Source organism: Scylla paramamosain, chromosome 24, assembly GCF_035594125.1.
Source record: "Scylla paramamosain isolate STU-SP2022 chromosome 24, ASM3559412v1, whole genome shotgun sequence".
Taxonomy (NCBI): domain Eukaryota; kingdom Metazoa; phylum Arthropoda; class Malacostraca; order Decapoda; family Portunidae; genus Scylla; species Scylla paramamosain.
This window is the reverse complement of record NC_087174.1, coordinates 4,235,001-4,256,824: the sequence shown is the minus strand read 5'-3', so window position 1 is coordinate 4,256,824 and position 21,824 is coordinate 4,235,001. Positions and strand designations below refer to the sequence as shown.

General features: G+C 43.6%; 1 protein-coding gene across 4 annotated transcripts in view; it reads right to left on the bottom strand.

Annotated features, from left to right (window-relative positions):
- Positions 1 to 7,085: 7,085 nt before the first annotated feature.
- LOC135112602 (protein yippee-like 2) overlaps positions 7,086 to 21,824 on the bottom strand; it is a 111,530-nt gene continuing 96,791 nt past the window's right edge. For all 4 annotated transcript variants that reach the window (XM_064027103.1, XM_064027102.1, XM_064027104.1 and 1 more), the window contains 3 exons: positions 16,480 to 16,523; positions 15,701 to 15,809; positions 7,086 to 15,365 (listed from right to left, as the gene is read on the bottom strand). In XM_064027103.1, the coding sequence (XP_063883173.1) occupies positions 15,276 to 15,365; positions 15,701 to 15,809; positions 16,480 to 16,523 (243 nt within the window). In that variant the 3' untranslated portion in view covers positions 7,086 to 15,275. The remainder of the gene's footprint in view (positions 15,366 to 15,700; positions 15,810 to 16,479; positions 16,524 to 21,824) is intronic.

Here is a 21,824-nt window from a genome sequence, read left to right as displayed (position 1 = left end):
ACACACACACACACACACACACACACACACACACACACACACACACACACACACACACACACAACCTGTAACGTCCTAGTTCAGATTGTGGCCAGGGGAAGTTCCATGACACTGAAAACCAAATGCTGTCCTCCCTACTATTGATACCATTTAAATAAAAGTTTTGCTTACTTAAATTATGAGATTAGAGAACAAAACACTGCGCAACCTGATTGCACATTACAGCACCATGTATTACTGCACAGCAACGGTTATTCTGAGACCCAATGTACTTCCTGGAAAGTGCAAATGTACCACTGAGAGCCCTTGCCTTGGTGGGAACATGGTACTTTATTCTATATTCAGAACTGTAATGTAACGAAAGCGACACTGAAATACTTCGAAACACACTCTCTCTCTCTCTCTCTCTCTCTCTCTCTCTCTCTCTCTCTCTCTCTCTCTCTCTCTCTCTCTCTCTCTCTCTCTCTACTGTGTGAAAGTCTACTATAATACTGGTAAGAAATTGAAGTAATACGTAATAAGAGAAACAGGTTGCCATGGCTCATTGTAAAAAAAAAAGAGTCATACGGTGCCATGGCAGACGTGAGAGGAAAGGAAGTCTCACTCAGGCGGGGCTTGAGGGGCGCGCCTCCTCACCCACTGGCGACACCGTCTTGTTTGGGTGGTGCGCGGGGCGGCGGGGCGTCGTGTATTCTGGAGCGCCGTGTGTGTTGGCCCGCCCTGTGTGTTGGTGGCGGCGGGCGCGTTGCAGTGGCCTGAGTGTCGGTAAAGGCTTGCATTTTGCTGGCCGCCTCTGCTATACCTAAACTCCTGCTGGTGTGGGGGCCGTGGGTGGTGCGGGGGACGGTGGTGGTATGAGGGGCGGGGATGGTATGGGGGGCGGGATTGATGTGGGGGTCGAGGTTGATATGGAGGGGGGCCATGGTATGGGGGGCGGGAGTTGTAGCGATAATTTTGATACCGTGGGGGACGATGATACCGTGGGGGACGCTGGTGACGGGGAATGAAGGGCCGGGGGGGTCTGTGATGTTGCAAACGGCTGGGATGATTGGGGCAAAGGTGGTGATGTTGCAAGAGGGAGAGGGGGAGGGTGTCGTGGTCAGACAGAATGTCTGGGTGTGAATCGGGGGGAGTGTGAGACTCGGGAGGGGAAAGCCCGAGTGTGGGGGGAGATTTGCTTTTACTTTTTGATGGAGGAGTCTGGGGAGGAGACTCCTGAGGCCGAAAAATTCTTGGAGGTGAGGGAACGGGGGGAGGATGGGGGATGTCCGGTGGGGAGGCAGCGATGGGGAGAAATCGCCGTATCAGAGGGAAGTTGGTTGGGGGTGAGGGGACTGGAGGAAGCTGTAGTGTGTCCGGTGGGGAGGCAGCGGTGGGGAGAAACCGCTGTGTCAGGGGGAAGGTGGCTGGGAATGGGGGGAGAGGTTCCATCTGATGGATGACGGCTGGCCACACCAGTCTGCTGGAGTTCAGCGGGAAAATTTTGCAGGGAAATTTAGGAACAACACTGGAAGACGGCAAGACCTGCAGCACTGCTGCTGATCGGGGTGGCGGTGACGCGGTCCTAGAGGGCAATGGAGGAGGGGGGAGGGCCTTCATATGTGGCCTGCGAAGGTGCCGGTGGAGGCGCATCAGTGTGTGGTAGTGCCACAAGCACGTCATTACAGCCCACACCTGCCGCGGGGGCACTCTGCCAAATAGGATCAGATTGGCCGCCCCATGGTCAGCAGGATGTTGGGCTGTGCGTGGCACGCGTGGCCGTCTCAACCTAGGCCACAGGAGACGCAGAAGGAAGACCAGCAGGGACCCCGCTGCCCACCACAGCAGACAGCGTGTGGTGAACAGCAGGTACGTCTGCTGTATGGTGCTCCTGGTGGCCTCGAGGCAGGCCACGTGGTGGGCGCTTCGACGCGCCGCGAGGATCGGGCCCACCACCGGCAAGCCGGAGCCCCAGCCCATCTCTGGCGCGGGACAGGCCATGTGTAAGTTGGGCATCAGAGGGGGCTGGAAGGGGCCCAGCCACCACAGGGCGCCCTCCCCCTCTACCTCTCTGAGGAGACCTAGCAGGCCCCCCGATGGTGCGTGCAGGTCTATACTGGCGTGGAGACTAGTCCACGCCAGGACCGCTGCCAGTGTCATTGACGTTCCGAAAAACATTTATGCCGAAAAATTAAAATCCAACACGTTGTGGTGTTCGCGCAGCCTTCAGCTGGCGCAGAGCTTTCAGCTCGGGGAATGGCGACAGTAATCCTGTATTGTACTAATTCATTTATTTGTCTGTTTCCCTACGTATATCTTATCCTTCTTTCTTCTGATTTGCATTTCAAGATCGCTGGTATTTTTGTACAGTTTTATGTTACGACGCCATATAACCCTATGTTATATGGCGCCATATAATTAGGGTTATATGGCTTTCGCCACGCAAGAGATTCCATCACCACTTCCTTCGCGCGTGAGCGTGATTTGAGTGAGAGAAGTCACTACTGCTGAGTTTTGATATTGATTCCTATAAGTTAGAAGCTTCATTGTCTGAGTTCATGTTGATCATATGAGGGAGCTGTTGGGGTTTTCAAGACTGTCTTCGTGGCTTTAGTGGTAATTCAATACAGTTAATAATGAGTTACTAGGAATTTACAGCTGATGGTCAATGCGCACCACTAATTCATTCTGCCCACACCCAAACCAACACACACACACACACACACACACACACACACACACACACACACACACACACACACACACGTGATGACAATAATGATGATAATGAAGGAGCGACACCCTGGACGGTGATAACTACCAGGGATCACCTTGTTTACCTGCATGGGAAGCTGTCCACCTCTGCACTAACGACTCACTCAAATATACTGAACCTCGCTGGCTTCAGGCAAGGACATTCCACCTAGATCACATATTTTTACTTAAAAGAGAGAGAGAGAGAGAGAGAGAGAGAGAGAGAGAATCTATATAGTTAGATAAATAAATAATATAGATAGATATGATAGGATAGGATAGACAGACGCAGACAGACAGACTGTGTGTGCGCGCCTCACTTCACCTAACCCTTCGTCTCCCTTAGGGACAGTCTCTCTCTCTCTCTCTCTCTCTCTCTCTCTCTCTCTCTCTCTCTCTCTCTCTCTCTCTCTCTCTCTCTCTCTCATTCCTGTCCGGTAATTTAGTCACCATTGACAGAAATGGTCTCACAAAATCTCCCACATTTTGTTCTCTATCCTTGCTTTCCTGTCTTATCTCTTCCTCCCTCCCTCCCTCCCTCCCTCCCTCCCTCCCTGCCTGCCTGCCTGCTTGCCTGCCTGCCTTTCTTCCTCTCAGGGTGAAACAGGGTAGGGCAAAGTTAGAAGATGGAGACATCCCAAGAAAGAGTTGGGACTTAAGCCTCTGAGTCTTGTCCCATATATTTGTCCTGCAGGTCGCAGGTCGTGTGTGTGTGTGTGTGTGTGTGTGTGTGTGTGTGTGTGTGTGTGTGTGTGTGTGTGTGTGTGAATTGAATTGAAATGAATTGAACTTATTGAGTAAGCTCAGACTTTATATATAAGTATGGAACACAGCTCTCCAGCAAAAGAATACAGACACCATAAATTATACACAATGTGCATAATATTACATAAAGAAAAAAATACGTACAAATGAAATACACTAACCAATGGCAAAAAACGAATAAATAAATGTGTATACATATATAATGATACATACTATCACTAATTAAGAAATCAGAAAAAAAACTATTGATATATGTGTGTGTGTGTGTATTCTTATCATTACCGTTATTATTATAACTATCAATAATTATAGTAGTAGTAGTAATAGTAGTAGTAGTAGTAGTAGTAGTAGTAGTAGTAGTAGTAGTGGTAGTAGTAGTAGTAGTGGTAGTAGTAGTAGTAGTAGCAGTAGCAGTAGCAGTAGTAGTAGTAGTAGTAGTACTAGTCATAGCTGCACCACCACCACCACTACTACTACTACTACTACTACTACTACTACTACTACTACTAGCCTTCCGCCTCCCTCACCTAAAGAAAAAAATGCATGAGGTCTTCTCTCTCTCTCTCTCTCTCTCTCTCTCTCTCTCTCTCTCTCTCTCTCTCTCTCTCTCTCTCTCTCTCTCTAACAAAGTAACAAGAACGACAATACTGATAATGTTAAAGGCATTTACACGAGTTATGTAACTGATGTAATTTTTACTAAGATAATAATAATAATAATGATAATAATAATAATAATAGTAAAAAACAAATAACACGCACACTCTCTCTCTCCACCCCCTAAAGCTGACCTCACCCTCTTGTCTATTTCCCTCCTTCAAAATTGTATTGCTATGAGTGTGCATTGTCAGTAATAGCATCAATATTAGTTTCTACAATTCAGTTTCGTGTTTGACTATAATGGGAAAAAAAAAAAAACTCAGACAAAAGATACCGCATTTTCATCCGCCATGGCCGAAGTCCCTCTTACTTTTAGGTGTTGTGTGGTCAGCCAGATCACAGTAAGAATGGGGAGGAGGAAGAGAAGGGTGATGAGAACAACAAAAGCAAAACAACAACAAGCGAAACACACACACACACACACACACATTATCTATCAATTTAACAGGAGCTCTAATCACGGGAAGGGACAGGGCATGGACCAGGTGGGGAACGTCAAGTGACTGAAGCTTCAAGGATTAGTTTTTGAGGGTGTTGAACCAATCACACCTGAAAGGCAGTAGACAGGTGTCGCTACTAAGTAATTAATAGCCAGGAGTGGCAACAAGTTTATTGCTGGGGACTGTACAAGAAAGGATAAAAAAAAAAAAAAAAATGTTCGGAGATGATTGTAGAATTAAGGAAAGATGCGTTAAATAGCAGTTTAAGGGTTAAAATTGTTTGTATCTCACACTACAGTCACTTAGCTGTTTTGTGTAGTGTGATGCACAAATTAGGCAGGATGGCATGGCGGGGAACCTTCAGGTGTTTGTGGCGCCAGGCTGTGGCGGAGCAGGTGCGCGGTACTAGAAGGCGGTCTTAGTGGGCGCATGCCTGGAGGCAGAATGATTACTATAACTACACAATTTTCTTTAGGTGCTACAACACATTGCAAATGGCATATGTTAATTCCTTACCAATGTCTGTTGTCCTTCCTGTTCTATTTAAGGAGTAAGAAAAAACAACATACCTGTAGCGAGTAGAAGGCACCCGAGCAAGCATCATCACCACTCCTGCCCAGCGAGGAACTGACACAAGAATGAGATCATCGGCGGCGGGCCATGGCTGTCTACGCTGCGCATGCCCAGTACTGCAATCTCAAATATCATTAAATACTTCCCGGAAATTACTTTTTTTTCTTCCTGAAGATATGAAAGAAAGTGTGGCAGTAATATCGTGGTGTTTGGGCATGTGCTATGTTGTTGGTGCATGAAAAGCAAGTATTCCCTGAACAACCTGCTGGTGCGTTGCTTGGGACGTGAAATTGATTGGACGTTTGCCAGTTTCGGCTGAAACGACCACCCCATCATAGCCAACTTGCAACCACGAGATATCCAAATATTCCTGCCTGCCCTCATGTGCCTCTGAGCCCTTGGCTGTGTCTCACTAAAGGTCACCACAGCATGGCTGAAACTAAACTCCCATGCTATCCTGGTGTCCCACCAGGATAGCATGGGAGTTTACCAGAGGAAGGGATGAATGACTGAGAATACTGGTCAACTCTTGCGTTAGAGAGGTGGACAGAATAGGGGTGAGAGAAAGAAGGTCTTGTGCAGCGAGGCCGCGGGAGGAGGTGAGGCATGCAGTTAGCAAGATCAGAAGAGCAGTTAGCATGAAAATAGCGGTAAAAGACAGCTAGATATGCAACACTGCGGCGGTGAGAGAGAGGCTGAAGACAGTCAGTTAGAGGAGAGGAGTTGATGAGACGAAAAGGGTAGAACGAGGGATTAGAACGGTCACCCTTTTTAGGAACAGGTTGAATGTAGGCAAACTTCCAGCAAGAAGGAAAGGTAGATGTTGACAGACAGAGCTGAAAGAGTTTGACTAGGCAAGGTGCAAGCACGGAGGCACAGTTTCGGAGAACAATAGGAGGGACCCCATCAGGTCCATAAGCCTTCCGAGGGTTTAGGCCAGCGAGGGCATGGAAAACATCATTGCGAAGAATTTTAAAACATGGCATGAAGTAGCCAGAGGGTGGAGGAGAGGGAGGAACAAGCCCAGAATCGTCCAAGGTAGAGTTTTTAGCAAAGGTTTGAGCGAAGAGTTCAGCTTTAGAAATAGATGTGATAGCTAGCAGTGGTGCCATCTGGTTGAAATAGAGGAGGGAAAGAAGAAGCAAAGTTATTGGAGATATCTTTGGCTAGATGCCAGAAATCACGAGGGAAGTCAGATCTTGAAAGGTTTTGACATTTTCTGTTAATGAAGTTTTTGGTTAGTTGGAGAACAGACTTGGCATGGTTCCGGGCAGAAATATAAAGTGCATGAGATTTTGGTGATGGAAGGCTTAAGTACCTTTTGTGGGCCACCTCTCGCGATTAGTTATCCCATAACCGACACACAGATCATGCATAGCCGTTTCGTTCGAGGTAAATTTGCGGCGTGAGGCGAGCAAAGTTAACAGCACTTGCCCAACTCAGTGGTGTGGTGGTTGTGGCGCCATTAACGACGCGTCACTAACATCCTGTTCGTCCTGTAACAACTTATTCAAATCCATATCTTTTTATGCAAGAGGGATACTGGCCAAGGGCTACAAAATGGCGAAAAGGGCCCACTGATTACCATCATTGAATTAAAAGTGGATCTGAAAAGGGCCAATAAAATACCATCATTACGCCATAGCTGGAATTACCAGCGGTAATTAAAATAAATAAATAAATAAATAAATATTTACTATAAACGTTTTACCTGCAAGAGGCAATGGTGAAGGACGTTCATTATAAAAAGTAAGTGAGATCCCCGCCAAAGTAGACGTCACTCACACTAGAACAAAGCCAACCCTTAAGAACAAAGATATAGGATTTAAATTACCAAAATTAAACTTACCCACATTTCCTGGCGACTTAACACCTCCACCTTCACCAAATGAGTCCCACACAAAAACACAAGACATATTGGTAAATGTTTATTGTGTAAAGTCACATTTAGCAGCTTCTTATGTGAGACACTCACGTACCAAAAATGTTGCTGCTAGTTATGCAGATCACTATACTTATCCCTCAGATTACCGTCAATGCAGCCAATTCATTACAAGCTACAAAAATACTTTATGCATGAGGATGGAATAGACTGGATTCAACAAAAGGTTCCCACCATGTTTTGTAGGTTTCTCAAAGTGTGAACCTCTTTTTTTGTCCCCTTTTTTTGTAACTTAACATAAGCTTCCCCCTCTTGACCCCTTTCCCCGGCTGGTATTGCTGGGTAGGAGGTCAATTGTGTGTGTCAGAATGAGTCAGAGCTAGAACTGCATCTTCAGCAACCTTTTTTTTTTTTTATTTTAACACTGTTCATAACTTTGCTTCACTACAAACAACACTGCAATCGGACAGACAACATTACGACATCTGATATTTACACCATCTCTAAGGCATAAAATTTAGGCTTCTATTCTGTATTTTTTGCCGAAACCTCTTAATAAGAGACAAGAAAGTTAAAAACGATACTGATCGGGAGCTGCATTTCTAGTAACAGGATAACAGCGAAAAAGGAATTGCAGGAGACAAAGGTTCATTCGCAGTTAACACACACTTCTAGCCCCGAGCCTCACCCAGTCACCTGTGCTCAGTAATGGAATGCTACAACACACCTTCCTGTCACCCTAGGCATCCCAGGGCTCATACCACCTCACCCTGACACACACACACACTACCCTCACACACCCTCAGCTTGGCACTGCTCTAAAGCTTAATATTTTCTTAATGGTGTTGGGATTACCCTCCAATTAGACCAGGTGTTGAAATAATGAACATTGGCAGAACTAATAAAAATCAAGATAAATATTTCTGTCTGCATCTGTGGCAGCAACTACTGTAAGCTTCCTGTGAATAAATACTATATACAGCAAGGTAAATCTGGATATTGTCTTTAAAGTGGGTCATTCGTGCCGTTGTCCGGAAACAGAGTGAAGCAGCGCATGAGATCAACGCCAAAGTCTAAAATTTTGTGTCCTCTCTCATTGGCCATCCAGATTTACTGAAGACAGCAAGCTCGACTGGGGCTACGAGACGCATGCGGGGAGGGACCAGCATCACAGACATCAACAGTTTGTAAAATGGTGTTCAGGTGGTGTGTTCTGCTTCACAGACCTGAACCTTACTATCTTCTTGCTGATCCAACCCCACCTGAATCCTCCACATGATGGAAATAATGTTTTCCAAAGGAAGTATGTCGTCCTTGGTTGTAAAAAATGATGTATATACATATGAAATAACTACATTAATACAGTACTGCAAATCACCAAATACACCATCATTGACACTAATACCTTATGAACTATGAGCAAAGGTGGGCAATAATTCTGTTTCATACCATTAAAAACAACTCATCTTTTTTTTAAGTCATCAAGACAAGAAGCAGGAACAGAGAGGCTGGCAGAGGTCAGGTCATGGGTCCATTCACGACCAACTCTGAGTGACCTTCTCCTCCACAGCGAAAACTAGGCTGGAGGTCCAAAGGGGCCCTTCCATCAAGGCAACATTGGAGGTTTTGATTTGAATATCCACCAAATGGAACTGAACATAAAAGTGCTTTTTAACTCAAAACAAACATGACCATCTCTGCTCTACAACACAGCACAGGTTGGCTCAGTGGGAAGGTGTCTGGCTCAGCAGGTGACCACAGCAGTGATATACAATCCACACCTGCTGACTCCTACGTTTTCTACAATCGATAAAAAAACTGGATATTTATATATATAATGGCTAGAGTACACATAATATCTTTTCCCCAGTATTACATGAGCAAGGTATACACAGTGACTCAACAAACAAAAATGTATCAGTCAGTGGAGAAGTGGTTTAAGTAATAACAGGTGGCAAGCACAGCACTATGGACCCCTCTCACTCTGGACAGAATCTGAATGTACTGTGGTCCTGGGTACTCCTGTTCACTCCTCGGCAGCAAGACACAGAGTCCAGCGAGTGTGTGGCGGGGCAGCGCCTGCCGCAGCCACAGTCTGACCGAGGGCAAGCTTAGCGAAAGAAGGGGACACCGCTCAAAGAATATCCCAAGAGGCTGCCGGTTTTAAGTAGTTACCAAGTATATTGCAAAATGTTTCTATCAGTTGAAAGAAATTCTATATAGACTGACTAAAATAAAAGCAGTTACCAGTGTCAAGATGGTTGCTGTGAAATACAACATTGAAAGGAAACTAACCTATGTGAATGCTTCCAAGCTCCTCTATGATAATGTCAATCACAAAAGCACTACAACAGCCAAAGTGTCCTGCACATTCAGTGGTTATTGTTATGACGAAAGGCAAAACAAACCAGATGGCCCTAGAACCGGTTGAGACAGAGCTGGGAAGTCCCACTACATACAGTATTTATATATATATTTATTTATTTATATATATGTATATATCTAGTTTTAAACATTCAGATACCCAATACATGAGAACGCTTTTCTGCAGTACTCAAGCCATAACCTTCAGAGGATGTTATCACACCGAGCAGTAACTGTAGACCCTAAGTAATAACTCAATCACACAACTCTCAACCTTATCACAGTAGTCAATAATGCTTTTGCCTCTCGCCATCCACTTGTAATACATCCCATGAACCATGATAAAAACAGCTATTACTGTAATATAACACAAGGCAGAGACATGCACACTTTGGAACTATTGGTTAGAATGAAAGACTAGAATGCCATGTAAAAATATAAGACCACCTTGTGGGGATCTCTCTTTAGTAAATATCTCTTCACACAATTATGACCATTTGCATACGATTAATGAAATGTAGAACTGCTCGTACTGAGGTCAGCACATGATGAAACACGTGTACTAAGTTCATGACAATGTTGGTACTGATGTCAGCACACAAGAGTATGAGCTGACAATGTCACATCATACTGGATGTTGTAGACACAGAGTGTATACCTGGGGGTGTATGTGCTGAGATCAGTACATAGTGAAATACATACCTACTAAGGTCAGAATATGCTGCAGTATGTTATACTTGGACCAGTGGGAGGTCAGCAAAGGGAAGAGACCAGTGATGGTGTGGAAAGTAACAAAAGTTAAGCAGCATGAGAGGTTGGTGGGAGCAAGAGGTCTGGACAGCCCCGCCTTTCCCTTCAACAGGGTAATGTTCCTCTGGGAGAGAAAAAAATAAAAAATAAATAAAATAAAATAATAAAAAAAAAAATCTACCTAAGTGTTTGTGATAGATCAACAAGATCACAAGGGGGAAAACACAGGGAGACCTAGGTAATCATGGTGAAAATCGGAAGGCAGCATCAATATTATACCATAACTATTGGAGACAAGATAATGTGCTGGAAACCTGACATGTTATGTTAATCAGTATCACTACAGAGGGCTACTGTGAGCCGCCTGTTGGGGGATGGAAAAAAAAAAAAAGTGAGGTGCCACACAACAGAGAGGGAGAAGAGATGGAAGATAAAGGTCAAGAACAGGAAGAGAAATCCTGATTAAAGAGGGAAAATAAATGGCATCCATGACACGTGCATATATGCGTGCACAGACATACATGCATGCACGCACACACACACATATACACAGGCACACACACACACCCACACACACACACACACACACACACACACACACACACACACACACACACACACACACTCACACACACCTGCTCATATATGCGTCAAAAATCAAAGTTAAACTAATGGAAGTAAGGAAGGCTTTTCTATCTACCTGAGCATACACATAACCTAACTCAAGACAGGCAAATCCCCTCATACCATGACCACTATCTGTACTTCTCTAAAAATTCATTGCACAATCCATAGAAAATAACTATAAAAGTTAATCTAAAATGCCTTATCATCACTATAAAGAAAAACAGAAATTTACCACTCTGTCTCCTTTTATGCTTTGAGTACCTCACCAACACTTTAAGTATGAAATGAACTTAAAACTTCTTCAATAATGTGGTAAGGCTAGCCAATAGGTACTTGATTCCTCTTCTCTACCTGTGTTTAAAGCTATGTCCAGTGTTCCACCACCAAGCTGAGAAGCAGCCAAGCAGACCAAAATAGGACAAGATAGGTATTCCAGAAGGCTTCCCTGCAGCTCCCACAGGAAAACACGGCCAGAGCTGTAAGGTTTTACCCGCCCAAAAAAGATGCACACCACTCTGCAACCCCCTGCTTCTCTACAAACATGGCTACTGCTTGGCTATAAAATATTCAAGCAATCTCAATCCACATATATACTTGCTACAGCTTCGTTTTTTTATATACCTTAAAAATCAATCAATATTTGCAGTTCTACACACTTCACATCTGAACAGCTGCAAACATTTCACTGGCAGGGATAAGAACATCCAAGGTGAGTCAAGACTAACACAGAGACCCTCACGGCTCCACCAAGACGAGAGCAACACCATTTTCTTCACTTGACTTTGAATTGAGATTGAGTTGAGAGACAATTTACATTTCAATCCAGCAATTTCTCTTTCATCTTGAACTGATGGACGTGATCATCCAGAAAAGACAAATATCACAACAAAACACTATGAAGAAATCCCCGGAGTACAATACAAACTGCAGCATCCCTTGCTGTATTCAATCAAGCGCTGCAAAAATGGATGTGTAATCACCAATCAATAGTAACAAAGAACATGTTCCTTTGCTCCAAGTCTAAGCTGTAGGTCAGCAGCTTTCTTTTTCTTCAAAATATCATCATTTGTGTAGTATTTAACCCATACAGCATCTGCAATGTGCAATGTATCAGCCTAAATAAACACACTGCCAGTCTCAGTGGCATAGATTGTACTGATTAAGTTTCTTTAGAAACAGAACTTAAATTTAATGGCAAGTCATACTTCCTTCATGTTCCAACCTGTACATTCTCTTCAGTCCATCATCACTTTGATTTCTCACCACATCATTATTCCATTTCTATCAGATGGCTTGCACTGGCAAAAGCTGTATGCTATGGAGAGAGAAAATGACTTGCAGTAAATCTAAGCAAACACCAAAAAAATTGGCCTCATACTTTTAGTTTTACATGACTGTATGACAGGATATATTCAAGACACCATCCTATATTCAGCCAAAAGAACACACATGCTATCTGTCACAGGCATAGGTGCAGAATGTCTAGTTGTCCCAGCAGTGATGAAATGTTACATTGGCATGGGTCATATCCTTAATGTGCATCACTGGCATCGGCTCTTTAACCTCACAGTTCCTATACAATCAGCAGACTGGCATCTGTGCCCCCAGTCCCTATCAAGAACAAGGTAAATGATGAAATAAAGTTCTATACAATGTATTGGCAATCTCATGGATGGACAAGCATGACATGAACCTCCTTCTGACTGTCCATAAGCCAAAAATAGTGATCATACAACATTCACCACAGCACCAGGCAGAAAATCATGAAACCAGAGCTGCTATTGCTGACAAAGTGAATGTGTGCAAGGTTCATTAGTCAGATGCCATGATATCCTGCTGCATGTGCCACAAAGAACATGAAACGGTAGTGTAAGATACTTTTCATCTCCTAGACAACCTACAAGTGCATTGTTATGGGCAAGGAGACATGGGAGGATTGTTTGAAGAGTTGTGTGGGGAGCTGTTTTCTGACCACACAAATAAACACTGTGACCATCAAAGGCTATGATGCATGCCAAACAAATATGATACTCCACACTGCCTCTTGGCTACACACTTCTACCTTCTGCTCCCTCCTACTGCAGTGTGATCTACAATGTTGGCATCATCAACATTAAACATTGTGAAGGAAAGTGATGAAGATTCACACAGTTCAAGCATCAGGAATGTGACATGGGACTGTTTGTTTCTTTTAGACTGCTCTGAGTACTGCCATACTCTGATAAATTACTGAGACATGCTGAGTCGAGAAAGAACGCTGAACGAGAGTGAAAGTAACACGAATATTTTCTTATCGATGATGAAGCGACGATTTACACGTTGTATAATAAGTGAAGGACACGTTATAAACGGTTATATGTGAAATGGTCAATACGAACTGGAGAGTAATTATCAACAAGCAACTAATACCAAGTGAAAACTGGAAACAGACAAGCTTCACTGATCAGGCTGTGAAGAGAGGCCTATCTACTGCTGAAAACAATGGTGGAAAATTATGAGCGCTAAAGTGTCTTTGATGGTTCCCTTGATATATGAAATGTTCTTCAGTACATTATGCATGTCAATGTCACAGTGATTGATTTTCATCACTGGAAGATGCATAACAAATAAGACAGGCCGCTGCTCGTGACCTTCACCTCACCCAGCAGTAAGAACACTGGGAGTGGGGACGTCTGGACCACCCTCATCACTCGGGGAGTACTGTGGTTTGGGTTTTCTTTGGCTTGTGACTGGATGGACTGTTTGATTTCTAGAACACAAAAAGTTAAATTTGGCCAATACAAGTGGGGTATTAATACGTAAATTTTGGTTGATGCTGTATGGGTTAAAACTTTCTTAAACTTTTCAGTTCACCAATTCATATTCCTGTAATGTGTTGCCTTAAAGGCATTAAAGTAGATCTTCAATAGACAGAAAATACAAATAGATGAGCATGTAACACATCTACCACAAACAGTCTACTCTTCACTGCAGTGCACACAGCCTCGATCTGGACTTGCATTACAGGTGTAGCAATACTTGTTTCCCATGAATTGCTCTCTTACTGACCCTCCTTATGAAAATAAGCACAAATATGTTCATGAAGCAGAATGCAAATCTGATCTCAACTCAATCTCAACCAAAGTTAACTGCAGAAAATGCACTTAATTCTTACAGCCATTATACCTTGACCGAGGAGTGGAAATGTAAGCAGCACAATCATTAATCTCGCCTAGTTGTTGGGAACACCAATCTTAGGATAAATACACAGTACAGAACAAGTGAAAATTAGTCAAAATATTGTCCAATCACATGGCATGGCAATGAGTAAGACACATCATGACAGGTGGCCTGCACTGCTCAGGCTTCCTAGATGCACAAGATCACAGTGGGAACACCATCACTCCTTGCACATGGTCTGTGCAGATACAATATGGACGAGACAAATAAGAAGTATGATTACTTTGTGTGCTCCAAAGATAGGTCAAGCAGTAAGTGCTAATACATAGTATTATGTTTTGTTGTCTAGCACAGGTTCTTGAAAAATTAATTGTCCCTTTTTCTACGGAAAATAGAATGAGCCACGAGTGCCCATCAGATACCTCTTATTCATCCTCGGAGAGCACACTGCTGGTCTCTGTCACTGGCTGAGCTGCAGCCCAAGCTGTTTCTCCATGTTGGCAATAATCTTGCAGTGGCAAGTCAAATCACACTATGGTCCCGTATGGAAAGATGGTAGACTATAAATAAACCAATCGTTTTCCTTGCAATGAGATTATAGTACACCAATCTGTCTAAGAGGCTTGCAAGTGGCAGGGTGGGAAGATTAGTTTTACATTTACTACACATTAAAATCAAGTTTGCTTGCAGGCAAAGCCCATCACAGACAGGCCATGAGACTGGACGAGAGCTAGCTGGCTGGCAGACTGACAGAGTGGATGACTGAGTGCTGACTGGTGAGTCAGCTCAGTCAGGAGTGATACAAGAGTATGGTGATAGTGATGCTGATGATGAGTGCCAGTAGCTCTCAGGGTGTGCTGCTGCTGCTCTCAGATACTTTCCTTCAACACTGGTTAATCCACTGTGGAGGTTAATTAATATGTCTTCACCTTCACAAATCAGTGCGAGACATTCCAGAACCAGTAGTCCATATAAAAAAAAAGAAGTATACAAAAAAACACTAAATATAATAACTGGTCTCTGATATAATTTCAAACTTTGATCAATTTTTCCCTTAAGCAGTCACCAGGTGGCAGCACACCCCGGCATCATGCACTGGCTGAGATCACTGCACATGAGTGAGTCGGGCGCGGCAGGTCAACCTAACACTAAGAGGGAAGCAGCAGTCATCCTCAGCGGGCCCGGCGCCTCCAGTCGTCCTCTGCGACCGACGAACTAATAATCGTCATTAACGCCCCAGTGTGGTGCAGCAGCAACAGCAGTGGGGGAATCATGAGGTCACAGGTGCAGACTGAGGCTCCGCTGCCAGCCGGGGGCCCACACTCAGTCCCAACCATTGTCCTTGATCATGTGGGCCAGCTCGATGATGTACTTTCCTTCCTTGTACTTCTGGCTGGATTCAAATGCATGCTCCTGTTGAATAAAACATGCACCGTAAGGAAAGTGGAACTGTTTGGCTTGAGTAATTATTGAAGAACACTTTCAACTATCTTTCAGAGATCTTCACTAATCAATAAAAAGGAAATTTTTAAATATCTTAATATACCAGACAAAGAAAAAGCATGAATGAGATGCCAAAGATCTCTCAATTATTACTACATCCTCTGCTTTTTCATGAGTGTGTTCTGAGTGTAATGTGAATCTCTTCAATGTGTCTGATCTTGCACTACACTCAAAGCTGTCCTGCCATAACACTCCCACCACCCAGGCGCTGCCCAGCACACAACAGTCCTCCTTGGGTGACTCACGTATTTCCAGCCCAGCGTGGTCTTGCAGCACTCACAGTAGATGTCGGCCACTGCATGTAGGCCAGTCAGAAGCACTCTTTCCTCGGCCGGCCCGCACCCAACATTCACCCTGGAAAGACCCTCAGGTCAGGCAACATCACTTGCTCCACACCAATCACTTTGTCATCATTCCCACATTTATACCCCTAAGTCACCATTATCTCCACATTCTCATTTATTCCTTTACCCTAAACTTGTGTCCATCTTGTATACACAGTCAAAACAGTCAAGGTAATGCCACTGAGCTTCATGTCTCTTTTTACCTTCATCACTTTCCCTGACATTAAGGAGGAGAAATACTTATTACATGTATGGCCAACTCACTTCTGTAAAGGTTATAAGCAGACTGGATCAAAACTGTTTGGGGGGGAATTCTGACCTCCTTAACACATTCATTCCTTCCCTCGACATGCATTACAAATTTCAGCACCAGAGTTCCCATAATTCATCCTTGCATTTCAGTCTTTCCCTCAACATACATTACAAATTTAAGCCCCATAGTTCCCATAATTCATCCTTGCATTTTAGTTCTTCCCTCAACAAGCATCAATCACTTCAGCACCATAGCTCTCATAAATCATCCTTACATTTCACTTGAATCAACAAATGTGACTAAATTTCAAGCATCTCCTGAACATCATTTCATTTTCAGATATAACAGAAGAAAGACAATCTCTCAACCTTCCCTGGACCAACACTGTGAAGCTGGACAGACAGGTGGAGTAGAAACCAATACTCACACTGAGTTGAAGAGGTATGCCCGACCTTGGCTGCCCTGAAAAGACTGCAATAGAGAGAAACACATTAATTAATCACTGGGTGGGTGGTTAAGACAAGTGCACAAAAAAGTATGATATATGAAGGTGTGAATGTGACTCTTTCCTTAATGCAGGCTACAGACAGAACATGAATGCAGAAAATGGATGCAAGACATGCTCCCAGGCAGATTACACTTACAATATGATGAATGGGAAACACCTCTTCACCTTGAGTCAGAATAAACCTTCACGTCAAGGTAGAATAAACAAGCTGAGTGAAAGTTACCCAACCTCTAATTCTGTAAAGTTTATATGACAGGCTGTGTGTGAAAAATGACAATAGTTATAAAAAAAGGAGGAATGTCCGTGAAAGCATGATGCGAACACTACATGTTGAAAGACTGATTCCTAGAAAAGTGGGAGCAAGAAGAGGGAGAGGATGGAGAGGGACAATGACAGGAGAATGGAGGAAAGAGAAAGTAATCAAATGGAAAAAGGAAACTGGGGGAATAGCTGCATATGTAAAAGGGGTAACAAAGAAGAGAGAGCAGATGAATGACGATAAGGGGAGGAAAAAGAGGAGTGGGAATAAAAAAAAAAAAGATAAAAGAGAGCAGAGACAGAATTCCACAAACAGTTAAATGGAGGAAGAATTAAGAGAGAACTGAAAACCAAAGGGAATAAACTGAACAAAAGTATAATAAGAGAAAAGCAAGAGGGAGAATCAAAGGGAACAGAAGGGAAATAAGAGAAGAGGAAATGAAATATATGATGAAACTGAACATTTACACTGCAAAAATGGAGAGAGAGAGAGAGAGAGAGAGAGAGAGAGAGAGAGAGAGAGAGAGAGAGAGAGAGAGAGAGAGAGAGAGAGAGAGAGAGAGAGAGAGAGAGAGAGAGAGAGAGAGAGAGAGAGAGAATGACAGGAAAAAATACAAACAGAACACACTCCCACAAACTTTTCTCCTATCAATGCAAAATAATGAAATTTAATAATGCTGACAGATAAAAAAAATTATCTACATCCTAGAAAAAAAAAAACCATGATCTCTAAAACAATATCTGGGAATGGTACACATTTCTGCACATTTCCACACCTGTATCATTTGGTGACACAGACAGAGGGAGGAGGAGGAGCAGGAGGACAAAGGCAAGAGCAGCGATGGATGAAACAATAGAGAGGGAAAGCAAAGGGGAACGAGATGAACAAGATGAAGTAAGAGCATGTGAAAAAGATAAATGTGAGTTAGAAAGGCTGTGTCAGAGAGAGAGAGAGAGAGAGAGAGAGAGAGAGAGAGAGAGAGAGAGAGAGAGAGAGAGAGAGAGAGAGAGAGAGAGAGAGAGAGAGAGAGAGAGAGAGAGAGAGAGAGAGAGAGAGAGAGAGAGAGAGAGAGAGAGAGAGTGGAGTGTTCTCTTTATGCAACATTGACAGATAATTCAAAGTCTGCAAGTAAAATTCCAGGTACCATTTCACATCAATTCATTACCATGTTAATTTGCAATGATATTTTCTCCTTACTGAATAGGTGTGATTAATCAATGCCATACCTGAGAATGTGTGTGAGTACTCTTTTTTACAATATCAATCTAAGGCATTTTGTCATTTGTCCTCTCTTATTAATGTTTTCCTAGCAGATCATTTATATATTTCACAATTTCCAGGCAGTTTGTTTATGATGATCTTCTCTTATTTGGTGTAATGTGTGCTGCTTTAAATATTTAATAATTTTCAAGATTTCCTCATATATATGTATTGTTTTTCTCTTACGTATTAGTGCCACGTGTTGCTTTATACTGTACATTAAATAATTTTCAACAAGTTTCCTCATATGTATGTTTTTCTTTTCCTCTCAAGTGTTATCATGTGATGCTTAATACATTTAACAATTTTCATTTCAGTTCCCTCATACTATACATATTGTTCATCTCTTTTTACATATTACTATAACATGTTCCTTTATAGATTCAATAATTTCCTAGTACAGCAATTCCTGATGCATGTATAATGATATCTCCTTATGCATTAATGATTACACTGCCTTTCATTGCATCAGGTATTCTCTGCCCTCAAGTCCAGCTGATTTATTGGCAGCATTCTGGTACTCTGTGATGAGTTATGAGAATGCTAATCCCAATATCATCAGTGCAGCTCAAATGACTGCCATGCCACCCACACCGCTGCCCACAATAGCACACACAGCCAAATGGGAATTCCAGGGATGCTACTGACCACTAGAGACTACAGACACATTGAGGGGAGTCAGTCAGGGGGATCACTTATAGACACATTCTCTGTCTCCCAGGACCGCGTTCTGAAACACTTCTTTGCCGCACCTCGACTGTTTCAAAGTGCTCTAGTTGAAGCTGCACGGGGTTTTAAGGGTGTTTTTATGGTTCTCTGGACAAATTAACACGATTTCTATATTATTATTAGGAGAAACATCAGTGAGAATCCGGCAAATCAACTCAGTGGTTTTTGAAAATAATTGTGATGAGAGAACAAAGCGTTTCTGAATACCGGCCGGAACACGCCACACTCACTCAACTCTCAGGACTCGTCACGCCTGAGTTCACTGACAAGAACACAAGAACACGAGGGAGGTGCAAGAAGTCACCACGAAGCATACATACTAATACAAATCTATCACTTACACACATTCCTAGCCACATCCACTCAACTCTTGGGATCCATCACGCCTGAGTTCACTGATATAAGCACATACGTAAGGGAAGCTGCAAGAGATCACAACGAAACATATCTCTATCCACCTATAGTTCCTTCCATACGTGTCATATTTCTGAGACTACAAACACGTCATGTGAGCGGAGCAAATGGCATCAGCTATCACTCTGTTAATATGAAGTACAAATAAATGGAAATGTAAACTTTTTTTTTTTTCTTTCTAAAACGATGTCTGTCACTAGCATGTAAAAGAAAACAGTGATGCGTATAAGTAACTAAAAATATAAGACCTGCCACTTGCACGGATAAATAAATAAATAAATAAATAAATACACAAATTAATAAATAAATGAATAAATAAAAGTGTCTTATTTCTAAACGATTTCTGAGGCTGTCTACCCTCCATTAAGTAAAAACTAAAATAAAATGAACAAAATAAATAAATAAACAAAAATAAACAAAATATAAATAACAGTAAAGAAATAAAAGAAAGGTAGGTGTAATTTTTCAAAAGCTGTCTACCCTTTGCAGTCCACGCCCTCCCAGCCTCTCCCTACAAGTGGCCTAACTAGCAACACACTTTTCGACTCCATATTATTGCTCACACACACTTTATTATAGGTTCGTGGTGGCGGGAGGAATGTTGGCAAGGAGCTACGAGATTAAGAAAAAATGCCGCAGTAGAATATATACAATTATCCACTTCCTCTTCCTCCACAGCCAACCTCCACCACCTGCTAATGCTATTTACGGTTTCTTAATTAATTTACACTCCACGTCTGCTAGTGTAATTGCCTTCTTAAATGGAGAGTGTAGGCGGTGTAGTGGAGTATTAAGATCAAGTGGTGGTGGTGGTGGTGGTGGTGGTGGTATGTATATGTATGTATCTATTATATTTCTTTAGTTAGTTATTTTTTTTTTTATAGAATGTGAAAACTGATGAATTAAAAAAATAAATAAATAATGTTTCTCTGTTACGTGAAAGGAGGAAGAAAGAAACACGAAGGTAAACTTGAGGCGAGAGCTTCCCTTTAGTTATTCACGCGCAGACAGACCGATAGACGCGACTGACTGACAGGAGCAGAGCAGACGAGACCGAGGAAAAGAACAACAAAAGATACGGTTGCTATGAACGCACACACACACACACACACACACACACACACACCGTTCGACATTTCTAAACCAGCAGTGCAGTACAGTACAACATTTCCCCACGAGTCAAAAATGTATGAGTTATGCGCCTCCATCATCCCAGGGGAGCAGAGCGAGACCATGGGGGGAATGTTGTTAATTAAGACTCGTGAACTACACGTGAGCGGCGGCGACCTTGCAGTGCTCCCCCAGCAGGTGCAGTAGGAGCAGCGCGGTCACTATGGCAACGCTGGGGTCTCCTCCACGCCGCTGCCAGCCGACTGATCGTTAACAGTGCCAAGAGAATAATGCTTCAAAACACGTTACATCCAATGACACCCTTCCTATGCCCCTCCCATGACACCCACGCCTGCAGGGCCGCAATGTGGGGTGCCTGGGGGCGCGTGGGGGCGGGGAGAGGGTCAGCTTCGTCTGTATCACACCAGGGCTGCTGCAGAAGAGAACTGCGTAGAAGCTTCGCGAGGCGGTGTCCTCACCACCCACGCATAGGTGCCACAGAGGGCTCTGGGAACGTGTCCGGCCCCCTGGGGATGACACACAGCCTTCTGGGGGGGGGGGGGGCGTACAGCAGCTGCCCTGAGCTACAGTAAGTGTGGAAAGCTTCCAGGGTACCACACTCTAGCCCAGTGTCACAAGCTGCAGATCCGCTTTAAGTGCCAGGAGGTTCCGGTACAGCAGAGCCTCCTGGAATGCCCCATAAGCCTGCCGTGCCACAAAGCTGCTTAAACACCCTCACACACCCCGGCAGTACCGCAGCCGCTTCCTGGGAGTGTCACGCGCCATGTCACAAGGTCACACACCGAGTGCCACGGTCATGTTTACTTACTGGTGGGTGCAGGTTCAGAGTGCCAGACGGCCATGACACCTACTGACACACTGCCTTGGTTTGATTGCCGCTAAGGGCTGTCTGTGTGTCACCACCACCAACAAACTGCAGGCATATCTCGGTGAACTGGCTGACTGAGCTCTTTAAGGTGCCACCACGCCACTCTATTGAACACGCGCACACACACACACACACACACACACACACACACACACACACACACACACACACACACTTATGCAAAAACCTCCTAACAACAGCGTCACCAGCCAACACCTGTAAGCAACACCTGGCTGCTAACCAACATCAGCAAGTAGCACTTTGTTACCACCCAACACCCAGACTCGTATTGCAAAACACTGGTGCTACCTAGCCACCGTAATGCTACTGCTGGTCCCACCCGCTGTCTCACTGCTGCTGCTACCCCTATGGTGCGCCCAGTCCCCAGTCCCCAGCCACTTCAACACACTGCCAACACCCCATAAAATATATCCCTTTTACAGTAAAATTTGTAACCTCATCCCAAGCTACCTTTACTGTTTGTCTTTTTTATAAGTATACACAATCGTACAGTTTACTAAGTTTTTTCAGGAGAATACTCAAAACTATGTGATGGTGAAATAATGAAGTGACAGTTACGATATTTGTCTACTCGTATATACA